General features: G+C 37.5%; 1 protein-coding gene across 1 annotated transcript in view; it reads right to left on the reverse strand.

Annotated features, from left to right (window-relative positions):
• Positions 1–3,817: 3,817 nt before the first annotated feature.
• FAP (fibroblast activation protein, alpha) overlaps positions 3,818–14,518 on the reverse strand; it is a 35,235-nt gene continuing 24,534 nt past the window's right edge. The window contains exons 20-25 of the mRNA XM_009084429.1: positions 14,236–14,290; positions 10,884–10,983; positions 7,851–7,915; positions 5,880–5,952; positions 5,552–5,625; positions 3,818–4,147 (exon numbers count right to left, since the gene is read on the reverse strand). Of these exons, the coding sequence (XP_009082677.1) occupies positions 4,046–4,147; positions 5,552–5,625; positions 5,880–5,952; positions 7,851–7,915; positions 10,884–10,983; positions 14,236–14,290 (469 nt within the window). The 3' untranslated portion in view covers positions 3,818–4,045. The remainder of the gene's footprint in view (positions 4,148–5,551; positions 5,626–5,879; positions 5,953–7,850; positions 7,916–10,883; positions 10,984–14,235; positions 14,291–14,518) is intronic.

A 14,518-nucleotide genomic window follows, 5' to 3' on the forward strand; every position in this document is an offset into this window, starting at 1 on the left:
GTTTTATTTTGTAAAAGCTAAAGAGGATTCATAGTGGAAACTGACTTGCAAACAACTGAAATTGTGGCTGTTTATTGAGGGCCTGTCTACTTAATTCAGAACAACTATGTCCCACCTTCAGAGGTTTGTATACCTTGTTTATATAACACATAGTTGAAGAGTGAAGTTTCATTTTCTGAAGTGGTGTGTTTAGGTCTCTGAAGTGTGAGAGTCTTATTCAAAAGTGAAAAGAGCAGGAAGTTCTCAGCATTTTCTGAAAACTGGGTCCTCTAAAATGTTTAAAAGTGGGAAGCAAAACTTTGAGGACATTCATTCATCAGCTGTTGTGGTTTATTGGTCAGCAACTAAGAACCACGCAGCTACTCACACACTCCCCCACCAACAGGATGGTGGACAGAATCAGAAGGGTGAAAGCTAGAAAAACTCAGAAAGCAAAAGCCACATACATGAGCAAAGAAAAACAAGGAATTAATTCACTGCTTCCCATGGGCAAGAGGTGTTCAGCCATCTCCAGGAGAGCAGGGTCCCATCATGTGTAGCGGTTACTTGGGAAGACAAATATCATCACTCCAAACATCCCCCCCTTCCTCCTTCTGCCTCCCACTTTATATACTGAGTATGATGTCATATGGTATGGAATATCCCTTTAGTCAGTTTGGACACCTGTCCCAGCTATGTCTCCTCCCAAGCTCCCATGCACCTCCAACTTCCTTGCCAGTATGGCAGTGTAGAAAATGGTAAAGACCTTGGCTCTGTGTAGGCTCTGCTCAGTAATAACAGAAACATCTCTGCATTATCAACCCTGTGCCCTGCACAAATCCTAAACATAGCCCCATACTAGCCACTCTGAAGAAAGTTAACTCCACTTCAGCCCAAACCAGCATATCAGCTTAGAAAATCTTGTCTTAAGAGCTTACTTTCAGTCAAGTTGTGTCCCAGTGTTGGCTCTTACATACCGTATTCTATGTCTGCAGTACAGTTACATATACTTTTTATTCATATATAAGGATAACCCTTAAACATACTAGTTTAGCTTCATCTTGATACCTCAGGACAAGCCCTTCCACCTTGAACTGTTGAAGCTCTGTTGCAGAAGGGCCTACACTGTGGGCTCTTCTCTCTGATTAAAAAGGAATGGGGCAAATAAGTGTCCAGTGAATGTTTGTGTAATGCTTGTAACATGGATTGTGATTGTAGGCAGCAATGCAGAATTGAAAAGGTTCTGTTCCTAGAGAAGAAAAGGCTTGGGAGAATCTTATCACTGTATATATACATGTTTGAAGGCATGCTTTAAAGAAGACAGTCTCTTTTCAGTGGTGCCCATTGACAGAGTAAGAGCCAACAGGTACAAACTAAACAAAGAACGTTCTTCTGAACATAAGAAAGCACTTCTTTACTATAAGGGTGACCAAGCACTGGCAGGGGTGGCCCAGAGAGGTTGTGGAGTGTCCATTGTTTTAGATATTCAAAAGTCATCTGGACATAGTCCTGGGCCCTGCTTGAAAGTAGACCTGCAAAGCTCCCTTTCCACCCCAACCATTCTGTTTTTCTGTGATACTGTGAGGGTAAGTTTGAAGTGCTCTGCACCATTTCTAATGATTGATTGCAGCGTTACCTGTTATTAGCACAGACCATCAATTTGATGTTATATGTACTTCTAGGAGGGTTTTTTTGACACAGCATCCTAGGACACTTTTCTCCAGGTCATCAAAATACATAACACATGGTTGCTCAATCATAAAGCTTTCAGGCTAGACATTATTTCAGCAACTGAGTGTAAATGTCACACTCTGCTGTAGACATGTTCCCATTCTTTGGCAAGAACACTGTGTAAGGCAAAGAAATTAACAACCTGAAAAACAATGAAGGAAAAATCACAGCATCAAGATGCACTTTTGTTTTTTGTTGTTTTGGGTTTTTCGTTGTTGTTGTTATCCCCACAACTGCTACCTACAAACCAAAGTAACTGCTGGACAGTTTGGAGGATGTGTACTCAGACTGCCTTAGGAAACAGACATCAAGACAGATCAATAATGAAACAGCTAATGCACCCCTTGAGAAAGAGGTACCTTCTCTTATTTAATTTGACACATTTTTCTGATATGTCCCTTATTCCAAATACTTCCAGAAGCTTCTGACAACAGGCCTGTAGGCAGGGTGTGAACAACACATTGCATCATTTTATTACTTATAGTACCCCAAAGGCCACAAATTCCCAGAGCTTATAGGATTAAAAAAATAATAAATAAAAATAAAGGTGTAGAAATTTAAAGAGACCTTATCAATACCATGCTTTTTCTGGAAATTGCTGTAGGTTCCCATTGACATATTCAGGTACCTTAAACCTTTAAGCATCTGGGATAAGAGCTTGATTTTTCTCTCTTTCACCACAATGTTGTAATGATTTCCATGGTGTTGTATCAATATAAGAAATTGAGAGTTAAATCTTAGTTATTTCAACTGAATTGTATTCCTTATTTGTAAGATAACCACATTTCTGAGACTACTGTTGTGTGCAGCAAATGCACATTGGACCATATAATCAACATCTAATTAGCCATGCTTCATGTTATATTTGCTTAATGTTAACTTTCTTAGAGCGATAATTTTTTCCTTTATCCATTATAGCAGTTGAATTTTAATTACATTACCAACAAAAAGCTCATTAACGTCACATAATTGGCAGTGTTTCCAAAAAAACCTGAACTAATTGAGTATTTTCTGAAGAGTTCCCATCAAAGTATAATTTAACCATTACAAACAGCTTGGCAACTACATTTACATAAAGATGTATTTGAGGAATGTTCTCATGTGTGGAAAATCAGATTTGATATTGCCATTAACAAACGAAGGAAGCTGTTACATAGCAAATCACTTCCACATTTTAATTATTTTGGCTAAACCTCATGTTTTTTTCAAGAGAGTCAAATGAAACCTCTTGCTTTTCCACAAAGAAGCAGCAACCAATCTCTGACTGAGAGTTAGGAAACAGCTTGGTTTGTGGGAAGGCAACACGATCTTTTTCAGGTTATTTTGTACTCTCAACAGCTAATAGCAGAGATAAGATACTGTGTTAAACAGGTTCTTATGCAGTAGACTAACTCAGAATTTTTTAAACATGGGAATCATTTAATCTACAATGGATCTCCTGCCAATTATCTTGTTCATATTCTTATATTATAGCAGGACAGATTTAATTACTAATCAAAAAGAATACAAGCATTCCAATCATTATTAGCTTCTAGCATTTTTAAAAGACTCCCTGAAATAGTTTCACTAGAAGCAAAGCAAAGAAAGCTTGCATAATTCTTTGATCCTTCTCCTCCAGTCTGTGATGAATGACATGGAGATTAAGTTGAATGCTGAGGTGATGATTAGAGATTAAAAACAGGCTAAGGTGGCTTGTGTATTTTGAATACAGGGAGAAAAAACACTGAGATAAAATAGTTCTCATGAATGTCCTGCTTTCATGTTTAAACCCGAACATTGAGAGTTTTGCAGAACCAAGGTTTCAAGTAAGAGTAGAATAAAATTTGAACACAGCATTCAGTACTCTCAGGAAGTATCCAAAATTCAGTTTTAAATACTGTGTAGCTTTGCTTGGATTCTTTTCAAGAAATTGGAAACAAATTTTGAGAAACTGGTTCTTGTTAGGATGCTAATTAGGTACTTGCACTGCTTTCTTTGTCCTTTCTCATTTGATAGTTGCAGTTAACAAATGCAAGCATATTAATCTGTCAGTGTGCCTTTGCAACAAACCACCTATCTTTGGACTGCAAAATGGAAGTTTGAGCAAGTTGGCAATAAATGTGCATGACATTTTACATTCTGATTTTATTTTTTCTATCAAACAGGTGTTAAATGTGTCAAAACATGTATTACCATAACATTTGCCAATATACAATATCAAAAATGGATGTAAACATTGTTTAAAACTTCAAAGTTCTTGTTATCAATTCACCTGTAACTATATAACTTGGTCATTATTATCATTGCATTCTCCCAGAGTTGTCTCAGATGTCTTAGCATACTCTGAATAGTCTACTTATTCTGGCAAAGAAAAACATTGCTTGAGGAAGTGGGTCATATGTGTGTAGAGATGTTTGCTGGATAGGCCTGGAATTCCATGGTTCTGGTCAGTATACCACTGGGGAAAAAAAAACCAACACAAAAACCCATAAATCCCCTATGTTATGTTTTCAATTCTGCAAGAGTTAGACAATACAAGACATGTATTTTATTACCATGTAGAAGAAAGTGGATGCCTTAAGAAAACAAAGGGACTTGGTAATTTTTTTCATCAGTTTCTTGTATATTAATATTCTTGCTGAAAAAAAGTTTCTAAACCTTCTGAAGTCTAAGAGTAAGCATTACTGCCTTAGTACTTACAAGTCAATTGTATCAGCTTTGAGACGCCCTTAGGGATGAAATGTCCTTGACCTGCTGCATGGCCTGGGCAACAGGGGTCACAGTCTTGCTTAGAAATAAATATTGGGCCCTAAGTAACGAACTTGCAGCTAAATGTGGAATTCTATTCAAAACATCTTGCATTACAGCAGGGCCATGAGCCATAAACATTGTGAATGGTGTACTGGAAATAAAATATACATATGGATTATGCTAACTCTAAGCAGTGTCTGCCATTCCACTGTAGCAGAACCAGAAGGGGTACAACTGCATACAGTATTCCAGATACTTGAGAAATAACCCAGATTTGCTACACATCAGTGAAGGAGGCAGAAAATGTGGGAAACACAAAAGGGCCTATAAACCCCAAGTATTGGGAGATCCCTCTGTGCTCTCTTTTTGGGAAGTTCACAGCCCTGTGAAATTTCACTCAGGCAGAAGACCAGTAGGTTTGGTAGCAGGCAAACACTTTTGTTATTAGCCCTAAGACAAAGGGTCTGGAGGGAGAGCTTAGCATGTAATTCAGAACTACTTTCCCCCTGTTCATTCCTCATTTATATCCTGTAAATTCTTGCCTATGTGTTCTCTCTTTGCCTGTATCTCCTACCTCCTACCTCTCTTTTGCAGAGAACAGCTTTGTTGTTGGGGGTTTTCTTTTGCTTTTCTTTGTTTTTTTCTGATCCTGGATATACAACTTGGATATCTCATACCCTTTTTACCTATTTCACCTTGTGCCTGTGGCAGGCAAGTCCAGTTCAAGACAGAATCTATCAGAAGCACTGATGATTTTGGCCCCAGAAGCCAGTTCCTTCATCTTCCTCTTTTATTAGCTATCAGCATCATTCATAGGGAAGCTAGATTCTTATTCTTCTCCCTGGCTCATTCTAGAAGCCTCTAAGCTATTCTTGACAAGAGAAAAATCCTTCTAGCATCCAAAGGGCAAGAAAAAAAAAAAGAGCAGGCAAATCCTTTGGGGAAGAAATTGAGAAATTGTTTATGAAGAATAAAAAATGTACTAGCAATTGCCAGATTTTTGAAGCATGTTCAGTTGAACTGGGTTATTAAAAACATTGCCAAATGTCAGATAAGCTTATTGATAAAGTTATAAACTACTGTTCAAACTGGAAAATAGTCTGTTATTTACCATTGCCTGGAAATCCACCTGTGCATTAACCAGAGCTTTTGCAATTTGTGCTGAGTTCTGAAAATGTACATTATCTAAAAAAGGAAAAAAAAAGAGACTGGCTGTCAAAACGTGTAAATACCACAAAGCATGAAGTTATAGTGCATTAAGTTGTGTCCACTAATTATTAAGTGATACAGTTGACATTACTAAAAATGAGTAAGCATCTTATGTCATATGGAAATCTACCAAAGATCTAAGTACTGACCAAAGGCACAGATAGATGCTTAATGTTTTTCAAACAAAGTGATTCTGGCTCTGTGTTTGTTCTGCCATTTGCAAACCTCACCATCTGCTGTTCCATGGATGAGAAGATACTCTACATTTTGGAAATTCTTTGCTCTTGCCATCACAGTTGAATTCTGTTGAGAGGAAATAATGAACAGTTCAGCAACTTCAATTTAAACCACTTATTCACAGTGCTGAAAGGATTTCATTACCTAGTAGAACAACAAATCAAGCAGTTGGACTGACATAATAACAGCGGTGACTTCATATCAATTTGAGATTACACTAGAAGCCATACATATATGGCTCTACAGAGGGATCTGGACAGGCTGGATCTGGATCCATGGGGCGAGGCCAGTTATGTGAGGTTCAACAAGGTAAAGTGCCTATGGTCCTGCTCTTGGGTCACAACAACCCCATGCAGCACTACTGGCTGGGGGAAGAGTGGTTGGAAAGCTGCCCAGTGGAAAAGGACCTCAGGGTGTTGGTGAACAGATGGCTAAACATGAGTCAGCAGTGTGCCCAGGTGGTCAAGAAGGCATCCTGGCTTGTATCAGAAATAGTGTGGCCAGCAGGACTAAGGCAGTGATCATCGCCCTGTACTCAGCACTGGTAAGGCCACACCTCAAGTACTGTGTCCAGTTCTGGGCCCTCACTACAAGAAAGACGTGGAGGTGCTGGAGTGTGTCCAGAGAAGGGCAGTGAAGCTGGTGAAGGGTTTTGAGCACAAGTCTTACGTGGAGCAGCTGAGGGAGCTGGGGATGTTTAGCCTGGAGAAAGGAGGTTCAGGGGGACCTTATCACTTATTACAACTACCTGAGAGGAGATTGTAGAGAGGTGGAGGATGGTAACAGGAGGGAGGAAATGGCCTCAAATTGTGCCAGTGGAGGTTTAGATTGGATATGAGGAAAAAGTTCTTCATGGAGAGGGTTGTCAAGCATTGGAACAGGCTGCTCAGGGAAGAGGTTGAGTCACCATCCCTGGAGGTATTTAAAAAAGAAATGTAGATGTGGCATTTAGGGTCATGGTTTAGTGGTGGACTTGGCAGTGCTGGGTTAATGGTTGGACTCAATGATCTTAGAGGTCTTTTCCAAACTAAATGATTCTATTATTCTGTGATTCCTTGACTTTGGCTTCAGGACAGGCATACCTATAAATAAACACTGTTTTTTAAAAATAATTTGAATGTCTTATGAAAAGCACTACCAGGAGAAAGAAAAACAATCTGCCCCATATTGTCATGATGTTTGCCCATAGGAGATCCATGTGCAAGCCTGGCTTGCAGCAGGTAGCTCTGTGTACTATCACAAGCATCTCTATGCTATCAGAAACAGATATGATATTTAGTGCCTTTACTAATGGCCAATTTATGAAAAGCACAGCACTAGCCATGTGTCATTCCCTGAATGCTATAATTCCTGGCTTCCCAGACACTTCTGCCAAGGCTGTTTATTATTGAGCATTTCTGTTCTTTGAGTTGGGATGGAAATATGTACTGAGAACATGATGCAAAATCTTTAACAGGAATCTTTCCACTAAGTTCTTTGGGCATTAATTTGGGCCTCTCTGTGTCTGGAGCTGGTATGTGTGTTGCTAGAGGAAACTACAGACTTCCTATCAATGTGAAAAGGAGAATGGCAACTTCTTCCAGGTAGTGGAAACTGTTCTGACCATTTAGCATGCTTATGATCCTATTATCAGAGAGTTAAATTTGCATGAAGTAGTTTGCATACCACAGCTATTTGTACCAATGAAACCTTAGCAACACTGATATTTCATTCTCACTTGAGTTCTTTCCTAGGCTAATGGTTTGCACTGACAGAACTGTCTGACTTGCCCAAGTGAGAAAATAAGGACTTCAATTTAGCATTTTGGGGATTTCTAAATACAAAACCATAATTAATTATGGAGATAAGAATTGCACAGCAGTAGCTTAGCTACTACAGGACTTTCACTATGAGAGCTGGTGGGTCATTTTCTTTCTTCACAGTTCTACTTATCCATGGAAGAGTGATTCAAATTTAATTCTCACCTTGTAGTGCTCCAGATTATCAGACTCTACAGGAAGACCCATAAATCGTTCTGTGTAGATAGATGCTGAAATATTAAAGAAGAAAAAAGCTATAGATAAAGAAAGTACAGATATGTTTGTGACTTCGGTGACACAGAAAATTAAATTATGTTTAACTGTGTCTGTTCTGCTTGTTTTCCTCCTAATATGCCATATTTAAACATATTTTTAAAAAACAACTATGAAGGCTAATTAATAACTGTCCTCCAAACCATCCTTGCAGAAATAGTTTGATAATGATTTGATACTCATCTGTGGAACCAACAGAAGGTTTTGTGGATAAAGGTAATGAATTGATACTACTTTATGCTGTTGGGTTGAACTCTAGAAGTCAGTTGAACAAGCCAATGAGCTAATAAAGGTGCATGGTGGAAAGATGACACAGATTAATTTGGACATCTTAAAAAGAATTTGAGGATTTCTATGTGTATATACAGTAAATATGGATTGTATGTTGTCCTTTTCCTATTGAATACAGAAACTAGGGGGAGCAGGAAACTGAAAAAGTGGCCCATTGCTGTTCAGGTCTCTGTTGAATTCCTTTCTTTAACTACAACAAAGACTGTTCACAGATTTGACAAAGTATATATGAAAAACTGAACAGTATCTTTCACCAAGAAATCAGTAGGAACATCTATCTTTCCCTGCCTGGGTATTTGTACTTTAACTAAGAGCTGTTATGAAAATTTATGGAAAACTGACACAGCAGCTGTCACTACCAGAACACTACTTTTTTTATGACCTTGCCTTGAAAAAGTAACTGACACATTGAGCAGTCAAGCTGCAGCATTATAAGAATTTTATTTATTTAATGAAGTCAAGACTTCGTGACAAAGAAGTGCTGGAATCTTTCTCTCTCATAAGAGAGGTGATGGCCATTGTAATCATTAGGGAATTGGTATTGTCTACCTTGTTGTCCAGTTTGGTACACTGCATTAGAATAATTTCATTAAAAGTAGAAATGAGCATCCTCCCAGGAAAGGAAAATGATTCTATACTCTTATTCCCATGGTTTATTATATAGTGTTTACATGTGCAATCACCAAGTGCTAAAGATGCATACTATGTCTCCCAGATCAGCCAAGAAAGGTTTCTAAAGATAATTTGTAAAAAACGAAGTACCAAAAAACATGCAAGTAGCCTATCTTTTATCAAAATCCTTTATCATCCCATGAAAACAGAAAATGTGCAATATCTGTTGTCAACACAGTGTCAAACAACCATATTGGGCTTAAGTTTTCAATAAAATAGACTCTTTCTGAATGGCTGGCATTTCTTCAGTATACTGAGCCAAATTCTCCACTCTCTCCTACCAGTGTAGCTACAACAAGTCCACAGAGGTCAGCAGAATTGCATTATAATGACTAAGTAGAAGATTCATCTTGTCAATTATTGAGAAATGAAAAGGAGATAAATTTAAATAAATTTTAATGAAACAGTCACAGATCTAATGCTTTTAACTATACATTGTTCCTGAATGGAATTTCCCTTTCCATCTTATAACTGTTCAGCTGTTATTAACTCTGACTCAAAATGGAGGGGGGTAGGATGGCTTCTGGGAAAAGACTAAGGTCCAGAATATCATCTGTGCATTTAAAAGAGGGTGGGACAGAATTTAGATGCTCTAGAGACTAGTATATTCTCTGACATACTTATACTACTTGGAGGCTCCAGTATGTAGCATCCTGTCGTTTTGCCCCTAACACAGTTCACCCTAATGTTAAGATGATCTGCTTGCCAAAACTTATGACTCATGACTTCCTTCTGTTTCCTTCCTTCCTTAGTGGAGGTACATTTGCCTGTTTGGATTTTACAATGTGTTTTTAGAAAGATTCTTTAACTCTCTCCTGAAAATTCAGCTACAGTAAAGATTGCAATGGTGCAGGACTAATCTACTTTAACTGTAAAACTTCATTAATTTTTAATGCTTGGACAAATTTTTATAACTCTTGTTTTACTGAAGGACTTCTGAAAAAATAGTGCTTTATGCCTGCATTCTGGAAATAATTTTGCGATCATGAGTAAAAAGTCTTTAAAAAAAATCTTCATGCCAGTGAAAACATGAAGACTATACTTCCTGTGTCATACAAATATTTTCCCCTTTGTTTGCAAAACACCATAAATACAAGGAATGTCTGTGCTAGCAGTCAGGGAAGGAATCTTTCCCATTTAACCAAAAATCTTTCTCATAACCAAGACTTCTTAGCAAACGACCATATGCTAAGTAAATGTGTTCAAAGTGCTACATTTTACTCATTGAAAACACGCATGCCATGATTTTTTTTTTACACTAAGGTTCCTTTACACCATGCCAAAAGCTTAACAGGTCTGCAAGTATGAGTATGTGCTTGCTTTATTCTCACAGGAAGGCTCTGGGTGTATCCCAGAGTTGTTTCCTCTGAGCGGTTTGGAGCCTAATTCAAAAACATAAATAAAAATATGTATTGTAACACAACAACACAGAATGTGTGGCTGAGAAACATTTAAAGGGGAAAATATTTAATAAAAAAAAATCACACACAACAGTCCCTCCCTCTCTTTTCCACTGCTTTTGGGAAATGTCTTTGCAGTCATCAGAGATACTGATTCCTGACAGAGGTCATCATCTGAAGTTGAAGTGCACTTTGATTCCACTATTGGCAGAAAAATCAGTTCAGCTATTTCTGAACTCAGCGATACTGGAATTTTAGGAAGATCACTCCTTACTATAGCAGTTTATTGGGAGGGCTTTACAAACTTACTGTTACAGATGTGTATATGGAATTATCGAGGCATATCGTATCCTATGCGACAAAGTCTGTTCCAAACTGCCACTTGCAGTCAGTTATTTTCAGCAAGGAGAACATTAAACCTAGGGTCTTAAGAGTTTTATGTCTAGGTAATTTCACTGTCTTTACATTTCAAATTGCCACCCTCCTGCAATGATTTAATCTAAAAAGTAATTAAATGATACATCTTGCTTTCCAAGTCAGTATTTATGACAAGATTCCATACCATAATATTCCCAGCTGGAAACAGGAGCCACAGCCATTCCACATTTAAATAGGCCACTGCCAGATCCAAGTGCCAAAGAAGTTACATACCCGCCATAGGACTAGGGAGAAATCACAGACAGTTAAACATTACTGGTGACATTCATTCTGTTTTCTGAATCAAACTCATATAAATTAATTTCAAAGTAAATATTTTGCTTTGAATGCATGGAGGACAAAGCAACAAAAGCTTTTCAACTTTTTCTATTAATTTATTATTTCAAATGGATCTGATGTGATTTCTTGTGAGAGAGATTAGACAATTTTATTGATTCAGTTCTTTGTTGCTACTTCTTCAATGCTTATTACAGGATACTCTTGTTGCCATTTATAATCATAGAAAATTGAAGTTGGTATGGTTCCTCAAGGTAATCTAATGCAACCTATATCTCAAAACAGGGCTAACTTCAGATTTAAATGAGGTTGATCAGAGTCACATCCATATCACACAGCCTCTCTACTGAATCTGTTACAATGGTGATTACTGTCATCATAAATGTTTTTTCACAAAACTGAAATAAAACTACCCTTGTGGCAATTTGTGTTCACTGACTCTTATTCTTTCAATGTGAACCTCCAAGAAGAGTTATAGGTTGTTATAGGCTGTTCCCTCCCTTAACAAGCTCCCTAGTTATTTGCAAATGATCAGCATATTGAACCAACCCAAAAGTCAGTACTAAAAGACTCAGTTACTTGAGAACTTGTGGTTGGAGCAATTCCTCCCTACTGCTTGACACTGTTCCAGTTACTTTTTGGCCTGATTACTCAAACTTCAAGGAAGAATAGCCACAGGTTAAGTAAAGCAATAAATGAGCCTGGATATCAGAACAGATCTGTGAAACTGTGCAGGGCTAGTTGCTGAAACAGGAAAATACTGTAAATAAGAAGCATTTGGTTTGACTCTCCATAGGATGTGGAACTGGTGTTGGAAAAACTCGTATAAGGTGTTTGGGAAATAACAGGTTATTGTTTACTCTAGAATTGAGGGAGGGATAAAAATACAAGGTGTGTCATGAAGAATTCTCACTAGCATATGAAAGACTAAGGGAAAGAAGCAGAACTATTAAGGGTTCTTTTTGTACAAAAGTAATTTAGTCCTTCTCTCCTCTTGACATTCCAGCTTGAAATGACAGTGAGAAATATGCTAATAAATCTTAGAATTTTTTAATCTCATTTGATTTCCTCATTTCATCTTTAAAAAAATCACTCCACAAGGCTAAAAAACAAAGGATTAGGATCAGGCAGATAAATCACTGTAACAGGCAGAGATAGAGCTCAAAACCCGAATTGCTTTAGAGGTTATTTAAGAGTTTTTGCAATCCAGAATAGTTTGGTGAGTCTGAAAGTATGACTTCATGCATACCTGCGAAACCTCAGGCTATAAATAAAGAAACACCTCTCAACTCCTTTCAAAGCTTACATACCAGGAAATGGTATAACAAATAGAAAAAAAAAATTATGATAGGTTTGGCAATAGTGCCATGATTTGAATATTACATATGCTACTGGGATACAATGCTTAAGATGCATGCAAGCTCTCAGTTGGTTCTGGAAATACTGTGGTGAAATAAAATATGATGTGATTAAAAAAATAAAATATTTTCATGTGGTCTTAAATTACTTAATGTCACTTTAGAATTACTCACTTGTAAGTGTCTGTGTCACTTAATTTCACCATATGGTACCCCTTTTATTCTGGTGTTATAGCAGTGTCTGACCAAAGTAATTTAAATATCAGTTTGTAGAAGCTTCATAGAAAGATTTTAGCAACCCTGCTCATGTGCTATCTAAGATCAGGCAATTTCTATATTTACAGTTGAACTGAAACTTACAGGATCCATCCTCTAGAGTGTTTCTGAGCAAGCCTTTTACAATGAAACTGGGCCAATGAAAACAAATAAACAAACAAAAACCATAAAAAAAGTTAAACAAAACAAACAGTGACAGATCAGAAGAAGTCTCCTGGCAAAGACAAGCAGTTAAAGAGAATAAAATAAAAGGTCTTTCTGAATGATAATTAGAGAAAAATGATCATGTATAAGGAGCAATGTACTGGAAAATGTTAACGAGTGTCTAACACTAGTTTATTCCGTAAGTTTTTTTAGTTAGTACAGCCTGTTACTGCTGGATTGCTGATACTGATTTAGTCATAGAAGGAGTTAAGTGTGGCTGACGCAGGTCTGGCCTCCAACCCCCATTAGCATTCCTTATAGTACCATCTAAGGATGGTACTATCCATGAGACCCTCAGGTGTTGCTTATCAGCTTGTTCTCCCACACAGTATAATTCAGTTACACCCAAGCGGCTGAAGTGGGGTAGGGGGCAGGGCTGCAGTTCTGTCTATGCATTCTTGATCCAGCCATTCATGATGAACTTCAGAAATTGATTCAGATGGCCTAAACATCTTACAAATCTCTCTAAAGGGGCTCTATGGCAATTGTGCTGACACTGAGGATGCTTTCAGCTCTCCCATAAAACTACTAATAGCTCTGCACCTCATTTCTATGAATAGTCCTACTTTGAAGTTGACAGCACCAAAATAAAGAACTCCAACTATTCCAAAAATTTATTTTTCTCCTATTAGAATGTCATGCTATTCTAAAATTTGTACTTGAGGTATGCTACTCTATTTCTCAGTGCCTAAGGTTAGTGGAATCTGTCCATTTTACTAATAAAGACTTGCAATACATCTGGCTGTTACAGGTTCTGGGAGTGTTACAAAGCAAAGTACATGAAAAAATCAAAGATGAAAAATTGACTGGCTAATAATTTGGAATGACCCCCATACTGTCCAATTTTTCCACTTCTTGGTGAAGCTGTCAATGCTGAACACCTTTCAGACCCACATTCATCCCTACTGACCATTTCAGAGCCAGCCAAGTACACAGTGATTCAGAATAATGCAAGGGTCACATTTTCTGTTGAGAGATGGTCATAGGACTTTTCTCATTATTTCAATTCCAGATCAGAAAAGACAATACTTGAATTTTGGCACCATTCCAGCAAGTCCCTAAGTTAAAAGTAAAGCCAATTAAAATGTGTCAATTTGGCACAGCTTCAAGTTGAAACAATGTATGAGACATAAGCTTTTCAAAATTCCCTCTGGAGCTGCCAAAGATTCTTTTTTTGGGGGTTTCCACTGTTGTACTGTTGCACTTGCATATATAGGCACCAAAAGGAACTATCCCCTTTGGCAACACCATGACACACAGGTAAAAGAAACTTTACATAGATTTAGAACAGAATGAGGAAGAATTAAAAAAATTATACTCCAGGATTATTTAAAGACAAATACAAAACACCCAACCACTTACCCAGCCCCATATTGCTACTCGTTTCTCATCTATAAAGCCCATTTCTATAAATTTCCTGCAGAAAAGAAAAACACAGAAATAAATGCATTATTGCAAATGATTGCTAACACTATAACAATGTAGCAAAAAATAGTTTTTCTTTCATTTTCTTCCCACATGTCCCACCAATTTGAGCAAACTGACAATCAGCATAGAATGTCTGATTTCTACAAAGCAGCAATTATTTACTTAATAGATATTTTAGAGGAAAAGGAAGAATTTTTCCTGAAAGAATAAAAAATGT

This window comes from Acanthisitta chloris, unplaced genomic scaffold, assembly GCF_000695815.1.
Source record: "Acanthisitta chloris isolate BGI_N310 unplaced genomic scaffold, ASM69581v1 scaffold16661, whole genome shotgun sequence".
Classification (NCBI taxonomy): Eukaryota; Metazoa; Chordata; class Aves; order Passeriformes; family Acanthisittidae; genus Acanthisitta; species Acanthisitta chloris.